At 38.7% G+C, this 19,562-nt stretch overlaps 1 protein-coding gene across 1 annotated transcript; it reads right to left on the reverse strand.

Annotated features, from left to right (window-relative positions):
- Nucleotides 1-18,340: 18,340 nt before the first annotated feature.
- Nucleotides 18,341-19,392, reverse strand: LOC144716213 (uncharacterized). The gene has a single exon (XM_078591308.1). The coding sequence runs from the start codon at nt 19,226-19,228 to the stop codon at nt 18,557-18,559; it is 672 nt and encodes a 223-aa protein (XP_078447434.1). The 5' UTR covers nt 19,229-19,392; the 3' UTR covers nt 18,341-18,556.
- Between the last annotated feature and the right edge of the window lie 170 nt (nt 19,393-19,562).

The raw sequence follows: 19,562 nt of genomic DNA on the forward strand, positions 1-19,562 counted from the left end.
AAGAGGAGGACAGCATCACCGCCTGATCGATGAGAAGGCCGCCTGATATCGCCACCGTTGGAGGAAAAGAACGTCGCCGCCTGATGCCGGGCCGCCGATGGAGGAGGAAAAGAACATCGCCACCGCCAAAAGAGGAGGACAACGTCGACCTGAGGAGGGTGGACGAGGAAGGACGGAGGAGGAGCACCGCCTGATGCTGCCGCCGATGGCTGGGGAAGCCGTTGGAGGTCGCATGCTCTGATACCAAGTTAAACGAAGAGGAGAGACACCGACGACGAGGAAGAAGAGAAAAAATGAAGAACGGCTAGGTTTTCTTGTTCTTAATGTGATGCCCCCATACACGATGAGGACTTAATAGAGAGAGAAGAGAGAGAGTTAGTGGGTAGGGCCCATCAATAGAGAGGTGAGAGAAGAAAGAGTGAGGGAGATAAGGGGAGGCCCAATATCTTCAACACTTACAAATGAAGAATACATGCAATGTTTAAGTGACTTATGATGAGATAATAATATGTTGATCACAAGTGTTTAAACATGTATCCTAAATATTCCTATTTTAAAGATACTCGAAAATGACATCAAAATATCTATAAAGAATATCACTTTGTAGTCTACCTCATATGACGAGTATGACTGATCTTTTAGCAACTAGTGTGGATACACTCGAGAAAGATAGTGAGTGCCCTTTAGGGAAAGATTTCACTCAATTTATCAGTATAGGTTCCCCGAATGGTATTCTACCTAGTGTCAATCAAGTTGATTCATGTCACGGTTGTTTGACTCATCCATAGAATTGAGACAAAATAGATAATTTGTTCATGGACAATTGTGTTTTAAATATAACCTATGAGTACCGACCCATAGAATTAAAGATTATCTTGACTCATATGCTGCAGGACATTCCTGAATTTATTGAAAGGTCAAAATGGTATTGTTCAACCTCAATATAAGTGGAGATAGATGTGATGGATATTATGTGGCCGTCAAGCCAATCAAACTACCATGTTTATTTAAGTTCATTGAATAAAATATTTGGATTCATTATTATTATATGTGATGTTTATAATGAAGTCCATGAATATATGCAATGACTTATTAAATTATGTATTCTAAATATTCCTATTTGATGTATTTTAAATATTCCTAGTCGAGACGGACATTGAATTATCCAGATAGAATAGCATTAGATGATCCTACTTATACGATAAGTATAGCTGATCCTATGGGTATTAGTGTGGCAACACTAAGGACATAGTGGGTGCTCTTTAGAGAAAGAGTTCACTAAATTGATCCGTACGAATCCCTGAATAGTATTATACCTAAACGTCAATCAGGTTGATTCTAGTCATGGTTGTATAAGTGATCCACTGACCTGAGACTCAAAGGACATCTCGTGAGTGGATGACTATGTTTTGATTATGACTTACGAGCCTCAAATCATGGGATTCAAATAAGTTATAGATCGGATGTAGTAAGAAGCTTACGGAGACGATTGAGTGGTCAAGATGGGATCATCCGCCCTCGATATAAGAGGAGATTGACTCGAGGAAGATGATGCAGAAAAATCCCTGGCCAGGGTAGTGAGGATATTGGAGAAGGCGTTCTCCAATGATCCTCCTTACACATTAGTACTAGTCGAATGACGTATTAGGGTTTGACGATAAACCATACCCTAAGTCATTTGAGAGTCTTGCGCGAATGATAGATTATACGTATATGATAACCGATGACGCTAAAGGTTCCATGAGAGAGTTTGAGACTACTCAGTATCTTCTAGAGCACGAGGTGTAGCTTGGCACCCCACGGGCTGGAAACTTAACCTATCGATTGAGTTAAATATATCATTATTTAATTAATATATATGTTGATATAGTTAATTAATAAGGTTGGTCAACACATGTTATTCGGCCATTAAAGCTATTAACTCGAACGATACATAGGCCTAGAGGGTCACACGCACAAGGTCATAAGGGCATTGGTGGATATATTTTACTTTAGAGATTTTTTGAGAAAACCCTTAAGTGAAATATAAAGAGGGAAAGGGGTCCCATTTTAAGCACCCATGCAAGCATGATTTGAGATCCCCCTCCTTTCTTCATTCTCTACATCAACCAAGGAGAGAGTCTCCAAGAAGAGTTGAAGAGGAAGAGGTGGAGATCCAAGCGTCAAGTGATCGCGTGGATACTTCTAGAGGCCAGACGCGTGAATGGCTTCAGAACAATCTCGGAGTGTCAAGGTCAAGGGTGGAATGAGTTCCCCAAAAGGTACATTCAATTTTTTATTATAAATATTAATTGTGAATTGATTTTCATGCTTCCACATTCATGGAAATGTATTTTTCATTGACGAAACAAGGCATCGAACCCAACAATCATGACAATTCCCCCAACACTTTACTATTTTTTATCCACTAAGATATTATACTGACCTTAATCATGTGAAGCCAAGTCATTAATGAAATATAGCATAATATACACATCTTGGATGCATAATTCCACACATGCATCGATGACAAGAAGAAAAATATATCTATATAATCAATATATGAAAGATAAGACTAGTTCATAGATCAAAATTATGAAAAAATTGGGTAGACCCTACATACCTCTTAGATACCTCTAAAAAGGATGTTCCAAGCACGAGGGAAAATATAACTTTTTTCTACTTCAACCTGTTCTCTAAGGTTACTCGTTGATTGCCAATGATTTGTTATGGATTATTCTTAATCATAAGTATCATGCTATTTTTAACATTAATGGTTTTTATTTAAGTTTGTCATACATTATTATATTTTCATAAATTTCACTTATTGTCCTCACTTTTATATTATTTTAAGAACTTTTTTCATTAAATTTAAAAATAAAAATAATTTAAAAACCCAATATATATTAGGTTTGTTAAAAATAAAGGTGTTTATTATATTTCTTTACAGTATTTTCCCTAATTTTGTAGTACTTTCCAGAATATTATGTCAGTATATAATTTTATAATGGTATTATATTTGTAAAAAAATAATTTTACATGTTATAATATATATTTTATCTATTTAAATATTTCAAAGATTTATAATGTAAATTTATTTAATTTCATCCACTCTCTTGTTGTTCCAGTCCAATTCATTCAGACTGTGGCAAATGATTGACATTGGAAAATTATTGTACGGTTCAAATGATTTTTGTTAGCTAATCATTGGTATCAACAAAATATTGTGTCGTGCTACTTATATATTTATTATTAAACCTTTTATATGAAATGATGAGCATTCAATAGAAAAGATGGACTAACTTTTTTGCAGTAAAAGCCAACTCACAAGGGCATAAATTTCATCAGGAGAATTAATGCATGAAAATATTTAATATTTGTGCTGAAGTATCCTGCCTAATTTTCATTTGATGAAAATATGGTGGAAAGACATTGGGAGAATGTTTTAAATATTGATTGATGCCGTTTTAGAACCTTCAAAGACACATGTATGTGTTAGATTGAAGATGTGGATTGGTATGCAATGATTGGAGAACTTTTTTGTATTTGGGACGTGTTTTAGTGCATAAATTAAGTTCAAATTTCAATTGATATTTTGACTCAGATTCTCTAAGAAATTTTAGGATTGTTTGAGATGCTGACAGTTTGGTATGAATTTTGCAGAGGAGAGAGAAAAAGTCAATGATTCTCACTTATGCTTAACTTTAAAACTCAATATCCAATAGTCTAAGAGTTTTACAATAAAATTTTAAGGGAACCTCTTTCTTTACTTTATTTATCCATTTATCTCAGATCAATGAATATAGTCCCATTAGTGTAAAAGAATGTCTTAAAATTTTTTATAATTATAATTAGCAGAGTGATTTTCTCATCCAAACTCTCATTTGGATATTTTCTTGAGTTCTAGAGCTAAGGATTGCTTAAAAATGATGTGATCAAGACCTGTGAACTGACAGAAACACTTTCTTGTCATTTTCATTGGTTATCATAGTCATGGATATTCTACATTTGAACCTTACTACACACCACTATCAACTCTGACACCTGAAAATGCATACCCACCTCCATATCTGCTTCTTTTATTAGTGGGACTACCATATAATTTTCCTACTCCACTAGTTGCTGTCACACAACTACTATCATCTTTGTTGTAATCAACAACATTCATTTGCTCATAAGCTCTACTTCATTTGCACCTACTACATCCAACCAGCACAAAAATTCTGCAAAATATTAGAAACATATCTTATTTAGTATTCATTTATAAATATATATTCATTTCTAATTCATTTGTGACCCTTATGATGATGTCAAAAAATATATGATTCAACTTAGTGAATTATGATGAGATTATAATATATCACTAATTTTTAAGCATGTGTTCTAAACATTATTATTTAGGGGATACTCCACAACTACATCAAAATATATGGATAGAATATTACTCTGAACTCTCACTCATATGATGAGTTTGTTCGAACCCACAACCATTAGAGTGGGGACACTTACGATAGATAGTGGATGATATTTAGTAGACAGTGGTCAATAAATTGATCCATATGAATCCTTAAATGACATTATAACAAAATTTCAATCAAGTTGATTTACGTCACAATTGCGTAAGTGGTCCTTAGACATAAGAAGCAAAATAAATATTGTGGATAAATGATTTTACTTCGACGATAACCTACAAGTTTCTATACATGGAATTTAAAACTCTCTTAGGCTAGGTGTAGAAAGAAGTTAACGAAGATGATTCAGTGGTCAAGAAGGGATTTTTTGTGCTTGGTATAATAGGAGATAAATCAATAAAGATTATGTCATGAAGTCCTTGGCCAAGGTATTGGAATATCAAAGAAGAAGTCTCAAATCATATCTAAACACATTATTACTAACTTAGATGCCCGATTTTCCAAAAGATCACAGACTATGCGTACACAATAAGCAATAAAAGAAATGTTCAAGGAGTGTATCACCACTTATTTATACCATCTAGAGCGCAAGGCTAAGCCTCTCATAGGCTGAAAACTTGACCTATCAATTGGGTTAAATCAATCTTTGATTAATTAATCTATACGGTAATTGAAATACCTAATCTGGCTGTGTTATAAAGGTTATCAGCCCATTGGAGTTGTCAACATGACTAATATATAGGCCTCGAGGATCACCAACAAATAGTCTTTTGGGCATCAGAAGACGCGCTTTTAGTTGAGGGGTTTTTATCAAAAAATCCAATCCTTCTAGGTTTTGGATAATGCAAGTCCATAATTTTTTAGGTGCCCATCCTTCTTATCACTTCTCCTTTTGATGTGATTGTTATAGTATAATGACAACTGTGGAGTGATAACAGACATTGTCAAGATGAAAGAGGAAATTCAACATATATGAGGATCACATGGATACATTAGGAGACTGTGCACATGCACAGCTCACCCATCTCGCTTGAGGAACTTAAAAAATTACGGATCAGATATGTGCAAAGCTGATTCAGATATCTACTTTTAATTAACTTTAAAATTATGTTATTTTTTCAATGCTTGAAATTTAAGTTTTGATCCCTATGGATTGAACCCCATCTTTCTATGTGTTGTAAATCAACAGTAAAGGTCATCACATTCATCATAAGCCTTATACGACATGTTTAACCATAATTTTTCCTTTATCAACTCTAAAGATGGCTTTTAAAATCTTTTAGCAGACATTGCTTGCTTTATAAATATTATCTAATGATAGAGGGGCATTAATTGGTGGATAGAAATGGCGTTGAGAAAGAGAGATAAAAGATATGTAAGATAATAAATGAGGGAGGATATCTTTTTGATATTACAAGACACAAATATCTTAGAATTGCTGATGATTGGATAAAGTGAGAAATCCAGCTTGATTCACTGATGCTTTTTACCCAAACACTAATCCAGGAAGTACATCCAAGCAACCCTTACGGTTCACCCACAAACCTAAACGTTGTGTTATACCCACAACAGTTGACCTTCTAACTTTGTGTTATTCCCACGATACCAATCCAGCAGGGCTACTGTTCGCTCGTCTCGATACCGATATCGGATTACGGTGTCGGGACAGATGCTGAATCGTATATCCGAAATCACATTTTCGATATCCATTTTTATCAGTATCTGGATATCGGATCACGATATCTGATATCGGTTACAACAGTACCGATAGCCGATATCGTTATCCATTTTGATGTCGTCATCCGCCTCTGTCTCTCAAAAAGGATGACGATAGCGGATATCGGAGTTGGATATCGGATTTCGATATCCAATGTGGACAACTTAAGTCTCAATTTTTTGAAATGAATACCTGAGTTTTGATATCGGTAAACAGCGGCATCGGGGGACGGTTGCATCGATGGCATCGCGGCGATAGCAACAGTGGGGCAACAACATGAAGAGTTCAGTGTTTTTCCTCTTCCTCTCGTTTCTTTTCTTTTTGTCGTATCCTTCCTCCTCCTTCCCTCCTTTTCTTCTTATTCTTTCAACATCATGCCCTCCTCCTCCCTCCTCCTCCCTCCTTATTTTCTCTTCTGCCTCCTCCTTTTCTTATTCTTCTTCCCCTTGTTCTTCTTCTTCTTCTTCTTCTTCTTCTTCTTCTTCTTCTTCTTCTTCTTCCTCCTCGTCTTGTTCTTCCTCCTCGTCTTCTTCTTCCTCTTCTTCTTCTTCTTCTTCTTATTCTTATTCCTCTTCTTCTTCCTTCTCTTCTTCTTCCTCTTCTTCTTCTTCTTCCTCCTCTTCTTCTTCTTCCTCTTCTTCTTCTTCGTCTTCTTCTTCTTCTTCTTCTTCTTCTGCTTCTTCCTCTTCTTCCTCTTCTTCTTCTTCTTCTTTTTCTTCTTTTCTTCTTCTTCTTTTCTTCTTCTTTTCTTCTTCTTCTTCTTCTTCTTCTTCTTCTTCTTCTTCTTCTTCTTCTTCTTCTTCATCATCATCTTCTTCTTGTTTTTCTTCTTCTTCTTCTTCTTCATCATCATCATCATCATCATGATCATCATCTTCTTCTTCTTCTTCTTCTTCTTCTTCATCTTCTTCTTGTTTTTCTTCTTCTTCTTCTTCTTCTTGTTCTTCATCATCATCATCATGATCATCATCATCATCTTCTTCTTCTTCTTCTTCTTCTTCTTCTTTTCGTCTTATTCTCATTTTTATTCTTCCTCTTCTTTGTCATCTTTTGTTCTTTTTCCTCTTCATCATCATCATCATCTTCTTCTTCTTCTTATTTGGCTTTTAAATGAGATCTGTAAAATGAGGCCTCTTCTTCATCATCATCTTCTTCTTCTTCTTCTTCTTCTTCTTCTTCTTCTTCTTCTTCTTCTTCTGCTCCTCGTCCTCCTCGTCCTCCTCCTCCTCGTCCTCCTCCTCCTCGTCCTCCTCCTCCTCGTCCTCCTCCTCCTCCTCCTCCTCCTCCTCCTCCTCCTCCTCCTCCTCCTCCTCCTCCTCCTCCTCCTCCTCCTCCTCCTCCTCCTCCTCCTCCTCCTCCTCCTCCTCCTCCTCCTTCTTCTTCCTCCTCCTCTTCCTCTTCTTTTTCTCTTCTTCATCTTCCTCTTTTTCTTCTTTCTCTTCTTCTCCTCCTCTTCCTCTGCTTTATTTCTTCTCATTCCTCTTCCTTTTCTTTGTTTCTTCTCATTCCTCTTCCTCCTCTTCTTTATTTCTTCTCATTCCTCTTCCTCTTCTTTATTTCTTCCCAATCCTCTTCCTCTTCTTTATTTCTTCTCAATCCTCTTCCTCTTAGTTATTTCTTCCTATTCCGCTTCCTCTTCCTCTTCTTTCATCTGTTTTCTCTTCCCTCTCTTCTCCTCCTCCTCCTCATCCTTCCCTTTTCTTCCTCTTCTTCCTATAATTCTATTGTTTCCTCTGACATCTCCTTCCTCTTCCTTTTCTCTTCTCTTTTTATTGTATTCTTATTTCGTGGTTTCTTTTTGTCTTCTCCTTCGTGTTAGGCTTCTTATCATTCTAAGATTAATCTTGGAATTGATTGTGTTAGGATTTTTTCAATATTTTCACTATTGTCTTCTTTGTCTAGAGTTCTCTGCATACCATATCATAACGTGTTCATGTATTCTAGTAGAAACAAATGCTGATAACCCGATTATGGTTCTTAGAAGTATGAATGCATCTAAAAGTTATGTCTTGGCCCAAGTCACCTCTGAGGCAGGGTCCCAAGATCATCAGGATACCAACATCGGAACATCTCTTGGTGCACATAGTCATCCACGATCAAACAGATCTTCCATCGTAGTCTACTTCATACCTATTGGTGATGGGTACTATGCATGCTTAGTATGTCGTCAAAAGAAACCTCACAATAAGAAGTAAGCGATCAAGCGGCAACATTACATGAGCTCTAATGTATTTTGAAGACATTTCAACTCTTCTCATCCTTCACGTCATGCGGAGCTAAGGGCATTGTCGACAAGAAGCAGCCACTAATAACCTAGGCTATAGATGACCAACCACATGGAGGGAGGATCTAACGAGGACCTTTAAAGATGCATACCCCTGAAGAGACATAAGATCTCATTGTGTGTTTCATTTACTTAACAGATTCCCTTGGAACATCGTTCAGAATGTCGCATTCAAAGAGCTTATGCAATGTAACACACGTGGACTTAGACCCCCTGATAACACCCTAATTTCGGTTTTTATTTCAATTAATTTAGCACAATTTAATGCATTTAACGAGATTAAAAGGGTTTGTTATCATATTTTTACATGAAAATACTGTTTTCAAGTGATTTCTGATTTTTTCCTAATTTTCTGTTAATTTTATGAATTTTAAGGGATTTATTTGAGCTTGAAATAATTATTTTTAAATGAAAATGGCAGGTTTAATATTTAATTTCAAGATTTATTAGTACGCGGATGAATCAAGGAATTTTCTAGAATTTTATAGGATTTTTTAGGATGTTATTGGATTTTTCTGAGATTTATTTGAGGAAAAAATGCATTTTTATGAAGAAAAAATGATATATTTATAAGGAAAAAATGAGTATTAAGATTATTTTCAAACTTTGAGGGGCTTTTCGTAAATTTTAATTGTAATGATGCCCTCAAAAATAGCTCTCGGTCGTGGTTGCAGGCGTAAATATATAATTTAAACGGTTCCAAGGTTTTATTGCAATTATTTAATATTTGTTTTAATGTTTTTAGGAGAAACGAAAGGAGAGAGAGTGCGCAAGGGGCATATACGCAATTACTTTTGGGCGGCGTCCAGCAGCAATTCCAGGCTTTTAAAAGGACTTTTCTGCAAAAAGGAGAATTCAAAATGCGCCAGCCAATGAGAGAGCAACACGTCATGGCATGTTAAAAAAAGAAATGAATAAATAAATGAATTTGAATCCAATGGATTAAATTGGTTTAAAATTCATTTATTAATAAATTTTGATCCTGAAGTGCGATTGAGATGATTTTTTTCTGGATTTGCTCGTCTTGATTCGCTCTTTCTATCTGTATGTTTGGATTATTCAGGTACAGCCTACATTGATAGATAAAAATTAATTACTAAATGGGGGTAAAATGGTGATTTTTACCATGTAACCTAAGTATAAAAGCTAAATTTTGAGAGGGGGAGCTCATTATTGATGGTGCTATACCACAGCTGCAAGACAGAGAGGAGCTCCAGCTTGGATCAACCTATTTGGTAATTTTTCCTTCTTTGTATTTGAACTTTTGGTGTATTTTGGATGTTGTTAGTTGAATTTCTTAATCTTTCTTCTTGATCCCTGTCTGAACTTCTAAATCGCTTGGCTTGAGCAGAATGTAAAATCCCTGACTAGGATTTAGAGGAGAAATTGAGAGATTTCCTAGCTATTCCAAGTGCATATAAAAGAAAACTATAAAAAAACTTATAAAAGGGTTAACATTCTAGGATATTAAATTTTCCATTTCATTATCCAATAGAGTAGTTATTACTGAATTGTCAAATCTAAAGAACCAACCAAAACACTTCTAAATTTTCTTCTTAATCTCTCTATTTGAAATCTTTGATCCTTTCAATTGGATCAATTAATTCAACTTAGAGCCCCTTATTTCATCTACTCCTCTCATCTCTTCTACCCCCCTTTCCAAATTTCTCATCTAATTAGGGTGATTTAATCTGTGTTGAAGATTAAATTAACCCCAATTAGGTTCAAATTAGTCAAGAAGAACATCGATTGCATTCCTTACTAGCTTCCCTCGGATGACACTCGTACTTATCACTACACATCTTAAGTCGAGTTTTTATAAATTTTATTGCATAAACTAAAATTGACAACGACAAGGGTTTAAAATTGCATAAAAGTTACCCCTATTTTTGGCTTATCACCCCCCGAGTGCAAAGGTGATGAAGCACTAGAAGGGTTGAAGAAGCTATGGGATAGTGTCGACCGAGTATCTATCACTAAAGATGCATGGACTGCAGAGAATGGTACTAGTCTTCTAGGCATCATGATAATCTAAATTTAGGGTTAAATTTTGTCGTTGGTGATTGATATTATTCAATAAAAATATATTTAACCGTACTTGAAAATACTTAGTGATGAGTACGTATCGTCTCCACAGGAATGATGATTAAGGAATAACTTTCTTAAACTAGTGATGATCAATGAGAGGATCGACAAAAACACGATTCAAGGATATGAGCTCGTGACATCGATTTAGAAGTACTTAATTTATATGTTATTTTAACTTAAATAAAAGAGTAAGTGATTGTGACTGACACGATGATGAACGACAGTATGAACGAGGATGGTGGTTGGATATGGAGTCGTACGATGGCAAGGATAGACAGATGAGAGAATGGGGACGTAAGTGAAGTGATAAATGAAACTTTGATAAAAAATTATAACTATGATAACGATGATGTTGGGAGAGAAACATCGTAAGGCAAAGATACTTACCTTAGATCCCTACGTTCCACCAGGATCATGGAGATTTGCGGGTGCAGGTAAGCTCCCCTCTTCTCTTATGTTTCTTCCCACATACCCAAGACACCAAGAACACTCTTGATGGATCTCAAAACTCACTATCTTTCAATCAGCCCACAAAAGTAGGAAGCAAGTTCAAGATTACTTTTATGATGATCCAGGCCTCTATTCATAGATCAGAGGGTATGGATAGAGAGAGGAGGGCAAGATCAAAAGTTATGGTCGTTGGAAGTTGAAGTAATCCTCCTCAGCAATGTCATCGGTTTCGTGCATGTTAAGAAGTCAAAGCACTTGGTACTCTGTGGCTTTTTGTATTCTGTGGCTTTTCGTATTCCGTGGATTTTCATATTCTGTGGCTTTTCGTATTCCTTGGCTTTTTGTCTTCCATGGCTTTTCGCATTCTGTGCCACATGTACAAATGCAAAAGGACAAAAAACAAAGAAAAAATCTCTTTCTCGACGCTGACGTGGCGGCGCATCGGCGCGCCACGTCACCCTATGCCATAAAAAAACAAAAAATACTTAAAATTTCATTTTAAATAAAATAAAATGCAAAAAATACGCATAAATGTATATTTTGACTCAAAAAAATCATATCTTTCCAAATTTAATGTCAAAATATTCCAGAAAAATCATATTTTGTCTCAAATATTATATTCTTATAGAATCTATTGTTAGAAAAATCCCAACAAATGTAGAAAATTCAGAAAATCATTCTAAAAATAGATTTAATCATTTTAAGCTTGATAACTTGCAAATACGAGTGATTTAATGCAAATAAACATGTAAATGTGATCATATAAGGTACTAAAAATGCATGCTATCACATCACCATTCATTGGGTGGACGAGAAGTGAGTGTACCGGGAGCGAGTACTTGCCATCCGAGAGATGCTCGGCAAGCACGATGGGGAGAATATGACATCCATCAATGTCCAGATCCTGGAATAATTTTGCCTACGTCCAAAGGTCATCATTCGAAAACAAACCCCTATTTTAAGTTAGAAAAATGATTTTATACATAACATATATTTATGTAGGTTTATGTTGTGACTATTGATAACGCCTTCGCTAATAAGAGGATGTTAGTAGTGATTGTGAAGAAGATAAAGAACATCAACCCAATGTTTAGCGTCAAGCAACATGTCCCGTGTCTCGCACACATATTTAACCTTGTCATTCAAGAGGCAATTAAAAGCTTTGCCACTCCTTCAGCCCACGCAATAGTGCCCGAAGAAAGCAATGTGGGGAGAACCGCTGATTAGTTTGATAGCAATTAGGACAGGTTTCATTGAGATATATTTTGAGGGACCGATGACACTGATGGATCGCGTTGTTTGTTATATTTGATAGATGCAGTAGTGAAGGTGCATACGCTATTGCTTGGCATTCAAAGCTCTACTCAGTGATGAGAGGAGTATACCAACATGTATGAAGAAGACCCTGGCGGTGAAGATAGTAACATGGTCACATTGGACTGTCCGGCCCGTTGGAACAACACATATACTATGTTATCTGCTGTTGTGAAGAAACACGATGTGATTGATGAAGTGTCAAAGAGTTTTAGCACAAAAGGGAAGTCAACGAAGATGTCGAAGGATGAATGGGAGTTGGTGAAAGAACTCTGTCGCATTCTTGGGCGGTTTTGCATCTCTATTATTCATGTCACCCGGATAGATATGCCCGCCATATGTGATGTGTTGTTCATCATCGAAGGTCTCCTACAACATATGGATGATGTAGTCCAACAAATTGAAGAGGGAACCTTCTTCTCTTGTGTTCGATGCTTGCATAAAGGAGATCGCTCCAACATGGCCTAAGCGTACAAGGCGATGCAATGTAATGTTAGTGCAATATGCAGAAGTCCTGTGGGCAAATGTATCAATCACTACAACGAAATTAATGGACCCATTCCACAAAGGATCCATGCTTGGTGAGAGCATCAAAGATTCAACAATTGCCTATATACGATCTCTCTTGCCATGTGACTGGCTAACACATGCAACGGCTAGTCCCGTTGGAATAGATCACCCAAAAGGAATAGAGTTGGACTCTTGGCTATAGAGCACTATGCAAAAAGTCCAACGTAAACCAGCGTCAGCGAGGTCAGCCTTAGATGAGTTATGTCAATATCTGGCACAAGTCATGCCTGATGAGGGAGTTTTTACACCACTATCTTAGTGGGCTAGTACAGGGGCAAAACGCTTCCCTTTACTTGACTCAACTACAAGAGAATTATTGTCCATTTGTGCAACGAGTGCTCACGCAAAGCAAATGTTCTCTGTAGGGCATGAACTTGTCACGTAGAAGAGAGCACGTTTATCACCAATAAGCATTGAAACGCTCATCACTGTGAAGTATTGACCATGTGCAGACAATAAGCAATGGTAAAATGATGTCCAGCTGGATTGGGATGGTGAGGATGGCGAAGATGGGGTCGCTGCATCATGTCGAGGTACACATCCCTAATATCCCTGACCATGTAATGCATATTTTAAATAACCATCAAAATTTGTATTTATTGTCTTTGACTATGTAGGTGATGACCAAGTAAGTACAAACCTTTGATGGACTCATGGAGAAAAATATACTATAACGGAGGGCGTATTTTGTGGCCGAAAGATTACAAAAGAGGCTTTTTTGTTGCAAAAATACTATGTCAATCTTCTTAACATTTTATAGTTCTGAAATTCTAACATCACTTAAACCATGTAGGGTATGTAAAATTAAACATTATATGTTAGTATCTCAAATTTTTCCTGCATGATAATTGGGGTTAGAAGTATAGAAAATTTACAAAAATTTAAAATTTAGAAATATACATAGTGTGGGGAACATATTATAAACTTTATATAACTCATGTAGTTATCTACTAGTTTAATTCGTATTATAATGGAGTATTACAGGTTAATAATGAAAGATGAAAAATATAATTATACATGCCACTTCGTAATTCTCCATATAGGAAATGTAGAATTAAAATTTTATATTTTAGCATGTCAAATTATTATAATGGAATATATTAGTTTCAGATTAAATTGACATATAAGATACTTAATCTAAAAATCATAATATTTTTTCTTCTAATAATCCCACCTAACATCTAATGTTCCTAATTTTTTTAACATACTAGACTAAGATTTATAACCACTATAACTATTATCTATTTTCAAATCCAATTGACTAATAAGCAATTTAATCTTGGAATCATATTATTTTTCCTAATAATAAACCCACCTAGCGCCTAATGAATAATGTTCCTAAAATTTTCAACATAATGTCCTAAGATTTACAACTACTATAATTATTATCTAGTTTCAGATTAAATTAACAACTAAGCTGATAACACCCTAAATTCGGTGTTTAATTCAAGTAATTAACACAACTTTATCCATTTTAAGAGTGTAAAATAGGGTTGGTATCATATGTTTAAATGTTAATCGTTATTACAATTGAATTCTGAGTTTATTATAATTTTTCTGTTAATTTATACTTTTAATGGAATTTATTTAAACTTGGAATAACTCTATTTAAATGGAAATGGCAGGTGTAAAAATTAAATTCAATGTTGATTAATGTGGGGATGAATTATTGAATTTACTAGACATTTCTAGAATTTTATTGACTTTGTCAGGAATTTATTTGATGAAGAAATGAATTTTTAAATAGAAAAGGATATAATTATAAGAAAAATAGGATTTTAGAGTAATTTCTAAAATCGAAGGGACTCTTTTTAAGTTTTGGTTGCAAATATGCGCTTAAAAAAGCTCTCGGTCGCACGTTGCCGGCATAAAAATCCAATAAAAATATTTACGGGTCTTGTCGAATCAATTTAGATTTTTATGTGGTTTTCTTAGGGAAATATGTAGGAGAGAGAAACAGAGGGGCATATCTCCAATTATTTTTGGGCAGTGTCCATTTGCGCAGGCGAATTAAAGTAGGGACTTTTGTGCAAAACATAAAGAAAGTGATTTATGGTGGGGCCACGTGGCCAAATCTTGGTTGTTGGAATAAAATCCTACAACTTAAATGGGATTGGTATCTTGAATTATTATAATGGTTTACATTAGTATCTCGAATTTTCCAGCATGATAAGTGTGAGTATAGAAATCTTATAAATTTTAAATGTAGAAAATATGATATACTTTATATAATTTATGTAGTTTTTTACCATTTTAATTCATATTGTAGTAGAAATCCTGTGATTTTTATAACACGACATTTTAACATTTCAATGAGATAATTTACCTCGTATGCAGGGTTTGACCTTTTGGATGGGGGACCGGGAGGTCCAGACCCAACCGGGACCCGTTTAGTCGGGCCGGATCTGGTTCAATGGTCAAACTGGACCGGGACTGGATTAAATAATAATAATAAATAAAAATATAATATAAGCTTTCCCTCTTCCCCCAGCCCCCTCTCCCTCTAGCTCCCTCACTTTCTCTCTCCCTCCCTCTCTCTCGCTTTCTCTCTCGTGCTCTCTCTCTCATGCTCTCTGTCGTGCTCTCTTTCTTGTTCTCTCTCATGCTCTCTCATGCTCTCTCTCTCTTACTTGTTCTCTCTTGCACGCTCTCTTCCCCCGTTATCTCTCTCTCGCACGCTTTCTCTCTCGCACTCTCTCTCTCTCTTCTCTCTCTCTTTTCTCTCTCCCATTCTCTCTCTCTCTTGCACGCTCTCTCTCTCTCTCTCTATCCCATTCTCTCTCTCTTGCATGCTCTCTCTCCCGTTCATTCTCTCTCTCTCTCTCCCATTCTCTTTGTCTCTCTCTCACACTCTCTCTTCTCTCTCTCCCATTCTCTTTGTTTCTTTCTAGCACGCTCTCTTCTCTCTCTCTTGTTCTCTCTCTCTTTCATGTGCTCTCTTCTCTCTCTCTCCCGTTGTCTCTCTCACGCTCTTGTCTTTCTCTCTCTCACACACACACACTCACTCTGTCCCACTCTCACATTCTCTCTCTCTCTCCCACTCTTTGAGTCCATCTTTCTTGCTCCCAATCTGGAGAATGTTTGGTTTATCCTAGTTTCTTTCTCCCCTCCAACTCTGTCAAGTTTGTTTCATTGTTGGTTTACCGGCTTCTTTCTCTATCTTCTATCACCTTACACTCCATTTCTCCATTGTCTTTTTGTCTTTTTATTTTATTCTTCTTCTAACCATCCGTTCTTCTTTTATTCTCTTTTTCTTCTCTTTTTTTTATTTTCTTCTTCATATTTTTTTCTTCTTTCTTTTTCTTCCCATCTTCTTTTCTTCTTATTTCATTATTCTTCTTTTTCTCATCTTCAAGTCTTCTTTTACTTTTTCTGCTTTGTTGCCATTTTTCTAGTATTTTCCTTCTTCCTCTTTCTCCTGATTTTCTTATTTCTCATTATGTGTCTTTACCTTCTTCCTTTTCTTCTTTCTTTCTTCTTCTTTAATTCTTCTTTTTATTGTTCAATTATTCTTCTTTCAATCTTCTTTTACTTTTCTCTTTTTTTGTTGTTCTTTTCAATTTTCAGGATGGGCTTCATAAGTGACTTTGCAATAAAATTTCCCTTTGATGAGAAGTCCATACCATTTTTTTTATCTTGACTTTTTGTTCTTTGACTTTGACTAGTCAACATGACAGGACCGGGACCGGACTAGACTGGTCTGAAACCAGACCTATCCTTAAGTAAGGTTTAGGTACTTGTTAAAAGTACGGACCCGACCAGGACCGTCAAACCCTACTTGTATGATATAGATCCCTCATATTTCTGATTTTCTTCCATAAGGGATTACAAGATTCCAACCACAACATATCCGGTTATCAGTTTTCGATATCCGGACACTGAATCTGATATCCTGTATCCGATATCCGCCTCGTCCTTAACTAATCAATATCCGTCACAATATCCATTTTACATAAAGTAGATATCCGTTTTATATACGAATGTCAATATCTGTTCGATATCCAATATTCGGTATCAGAAACCATCCTGATTTTTTCCGGATTTCGGATGTCCGATGTTGGGTATCGGACATCTAAATACTAAGCCGGACACAAGTTGTAATAAAATTTAGGATAGTCTTCAACATGTGTTGTTTGGTCCAAAGAGACCCTTAAATAGACGAAAAAAAGTGTTCTGGAAGAAAGCAAAAGTTGGAGGGGAAAGACTTGGCCGATGAATCGGAAAGGAGTTCTTGTCTCTCTTCCTATGTTCTTAATGCTGTCATTTCATGGACTTATGATCCTCCTTAGATAGGTTTCTCATTCAAACTTTCAAAGACTTCGATAGACCATTCCGAGATTCACTTAAGAGCCGCAGGTCTATTAATGGCAAGTTGGGTTTTTCCATGAGGCCCCTCGTGGCCGTCACTCCTCTTGGGTGATTTGTGCGAGTTTGCGTGTGTGTGACTATGAGAGAGAGAGAAATAGAGAGTAGGGATTTGGACAGATTGTTCGAATGTTTGATCGAATCGGGCATTCGAACGAATAAATCCGAACACCGATCTGTCCACTTCAGATCCGATCCAAACACGATCAGCACGTCTATTCAGATCGAATTGTTCGAACAAGATGGCTGTTCGGATTGAATGTTTGAATAAGATCTGATTCGAACACGTTGTTCAAATCGGATCGAATCGAATGTTCGAATCCGGCGGCGCCAGCGGTGGCCAGCGACGCCCAATCGCCGCCCAGCGCCCGCCAACGTAGGCCAGAGGCCGCCAGCGCCCGCCAACGTAGGCCAGAGGCCGCCAGCGCCGGCCAGCAGTCGCCAGTGCCGGCTAGCGGACTCCCAGCGCCGGTCAGCGGCCCCCAGCCTCGGCCAGCGGACGTCAGCGACTGCCAGCGGCGGCCGGCCAATGACCCCCAGCGGCGCCAGCGGCCACCAGCGACCGCCAGAGAGGAGAGTCGCTGGCGCAGCTGGCCATTTGTTCGAAATTGTTCGAACTTGTTCAAACAAGGTAGAACAAATGGCAATCAAACACGAACGAACCAAATTGTTCGTTCAAAACTTTTGATCTAACACGAAAAAAGGGTCTGTCCGAGCGAAAGATTCGATCAGATTGTTCGAATCAGCAGTTGTTCGTTCAAATCTGTTGATCAAGATTAGGACGATCCGATCCGATCCGATCCCCGATGCCTAATAGAGAGATAGAAACAGAGGGAGATAGAGAGAGGGAGGGAGTGAGATAGAAACAGAGGGAGATAGAGGGAGGGAGTGAGATAGAAAGAGACGGATATAGAGAGAGAGGGAGGGAGTGAGAGAAAGAAAGGGGGAGTGAGAGAAAGAGAAAGGAAGAGAGAGAGAGCAAGAAAGAGAGAGAGAGAGCAAGAAAGAGAGAGAGTGAGAGAAGGAGAGAGAGTGAGAGTAAGAAAGATGGAGCGAGAGAAAGGCGAGAGTGATAGAAAGGAGAGTGAGAGAGAGCGAAAGTGAGAGAGAGAGAAGACTCTGACGCAAGCCACAAAACCAAGGTCGAGTAAGAGAGAGACAGTCAATAATGCCGTTCCGGGGGGAGCAAAAACGTGCAACTCTTCTGTGTCTACACTCTGGTCTGTCCCTCTGTCGGTCTCTCTCTCTCTCTCTCTCTCCACAAGACAAGTCCACATCTCTCCGGTTGCTGACATCGCTGCCGAGGAAGCAGCTTAGTATTCCCAAAAGGGAAGACAAGCCCTCTTCCAACCAAAAGAAAACCCCACATAATCATCATCATCCTTCCGTACCGTCCTCGTCGACCGGGCCCGAGCCGCGGTGCCTCCCCGCGGCCCGGAAGGCCCGCACGGGAGTGGCCAGCGCCAGGAGCCCCCAGCCCCCCCGCGCCCGGGTTCGGACCGCCGCCCCGGCCCGGTACTCCCGCTGGGACTCCACCCGCTGGAGCCCGCCCTCGCCCGAGCCAGCGCCCCCCACGCCGCACCCCGCCGACCGAGACCTCGCGAGGCGCCGGCCCGAGCCCTGGCTCTCCAGGCCCCAGCCACCCTTTCCCGACGCCCTCTCCCGGTTGTCGGACACGGCCGAGGACGGCGCGCGGAGCCAGGGCCAGCGCCCCTTCCTCTTCGCCGCCTGCTCGCCGCCAGACGCCGAGCTCGCCGTCTTCTTCGCGCTCGTCTTCGTCTTCGAAACGGCGAGGCGGGAGAGAAGGAAGGGAAGAAATCTCACCGTCGCGGCGGCGGTCCGGGGTCGGGTGGCGCCGCCGGGGGAGTCTGGGCGAGGCTCGGCGCCGGGCGTGGGGGAGGGCGGGGATTGCGGCGCGCAGGGCCTGGCGGCGCCGCCGGCGGAGAGCAGGCGGCTCAGCTTCTCCTGCAGGCACAGCGCGCAGATCCCTCCCTCTGGGTCGCCCCTCCCATGCCTCGTGCACCTCATCCCCTCCTCCTCATCCATCATCTCCCAAATACAGAGAAGAAGAAGAAGAACAAGTCGAAGAAGTCGAAGAAAAAGAGGAGATCGAAGAAGAAGAAGGAAGAGGAAATCGAAGAAGAAGACGGAAGAGGAAATCGAAGAAGGAGAGGAAATCGGAGAAGAAGAGCGAGCTAAGAAGAGAAATTTGGGTCAAACTGCTGTTAAAGAGCACGGTCAGATGGCGCGGTTCCCGACGAGTCCAAAATCTCGCCCTGTAACATCGAGTGGGCCCCACACCCTTCGCCTATCGCTTAACCTAAAGACCAACCCACTGTTAATTACTTGAATTAACAACCACGTGGGCCCCACGCCCTGCGGC

The sequence above is a fragment of the Wolffia australiana genome, chromosome 20, assembly GCF_029677425.1.
Source record: "Wolffia australiana isolate 7733 chromosome 20, ASM2967742v1".
NCBI classification, from domain to species: domain Eukaryota; kingdom Viridiplantae; phylum Streptophyta; class Magnoliopsida; order Alismatales; family Araceae; genus Wolffia; species Wolffia australiana.

Coding starts and splice junctions, on each gene's coding strand:
- LOC144716213 (XM_078591308.1), bottom strand. CDS start 19,228: ATGATGGATGAGGAGGAGGGGATGAGGTGCACGAGGCATGGGAGGGGC.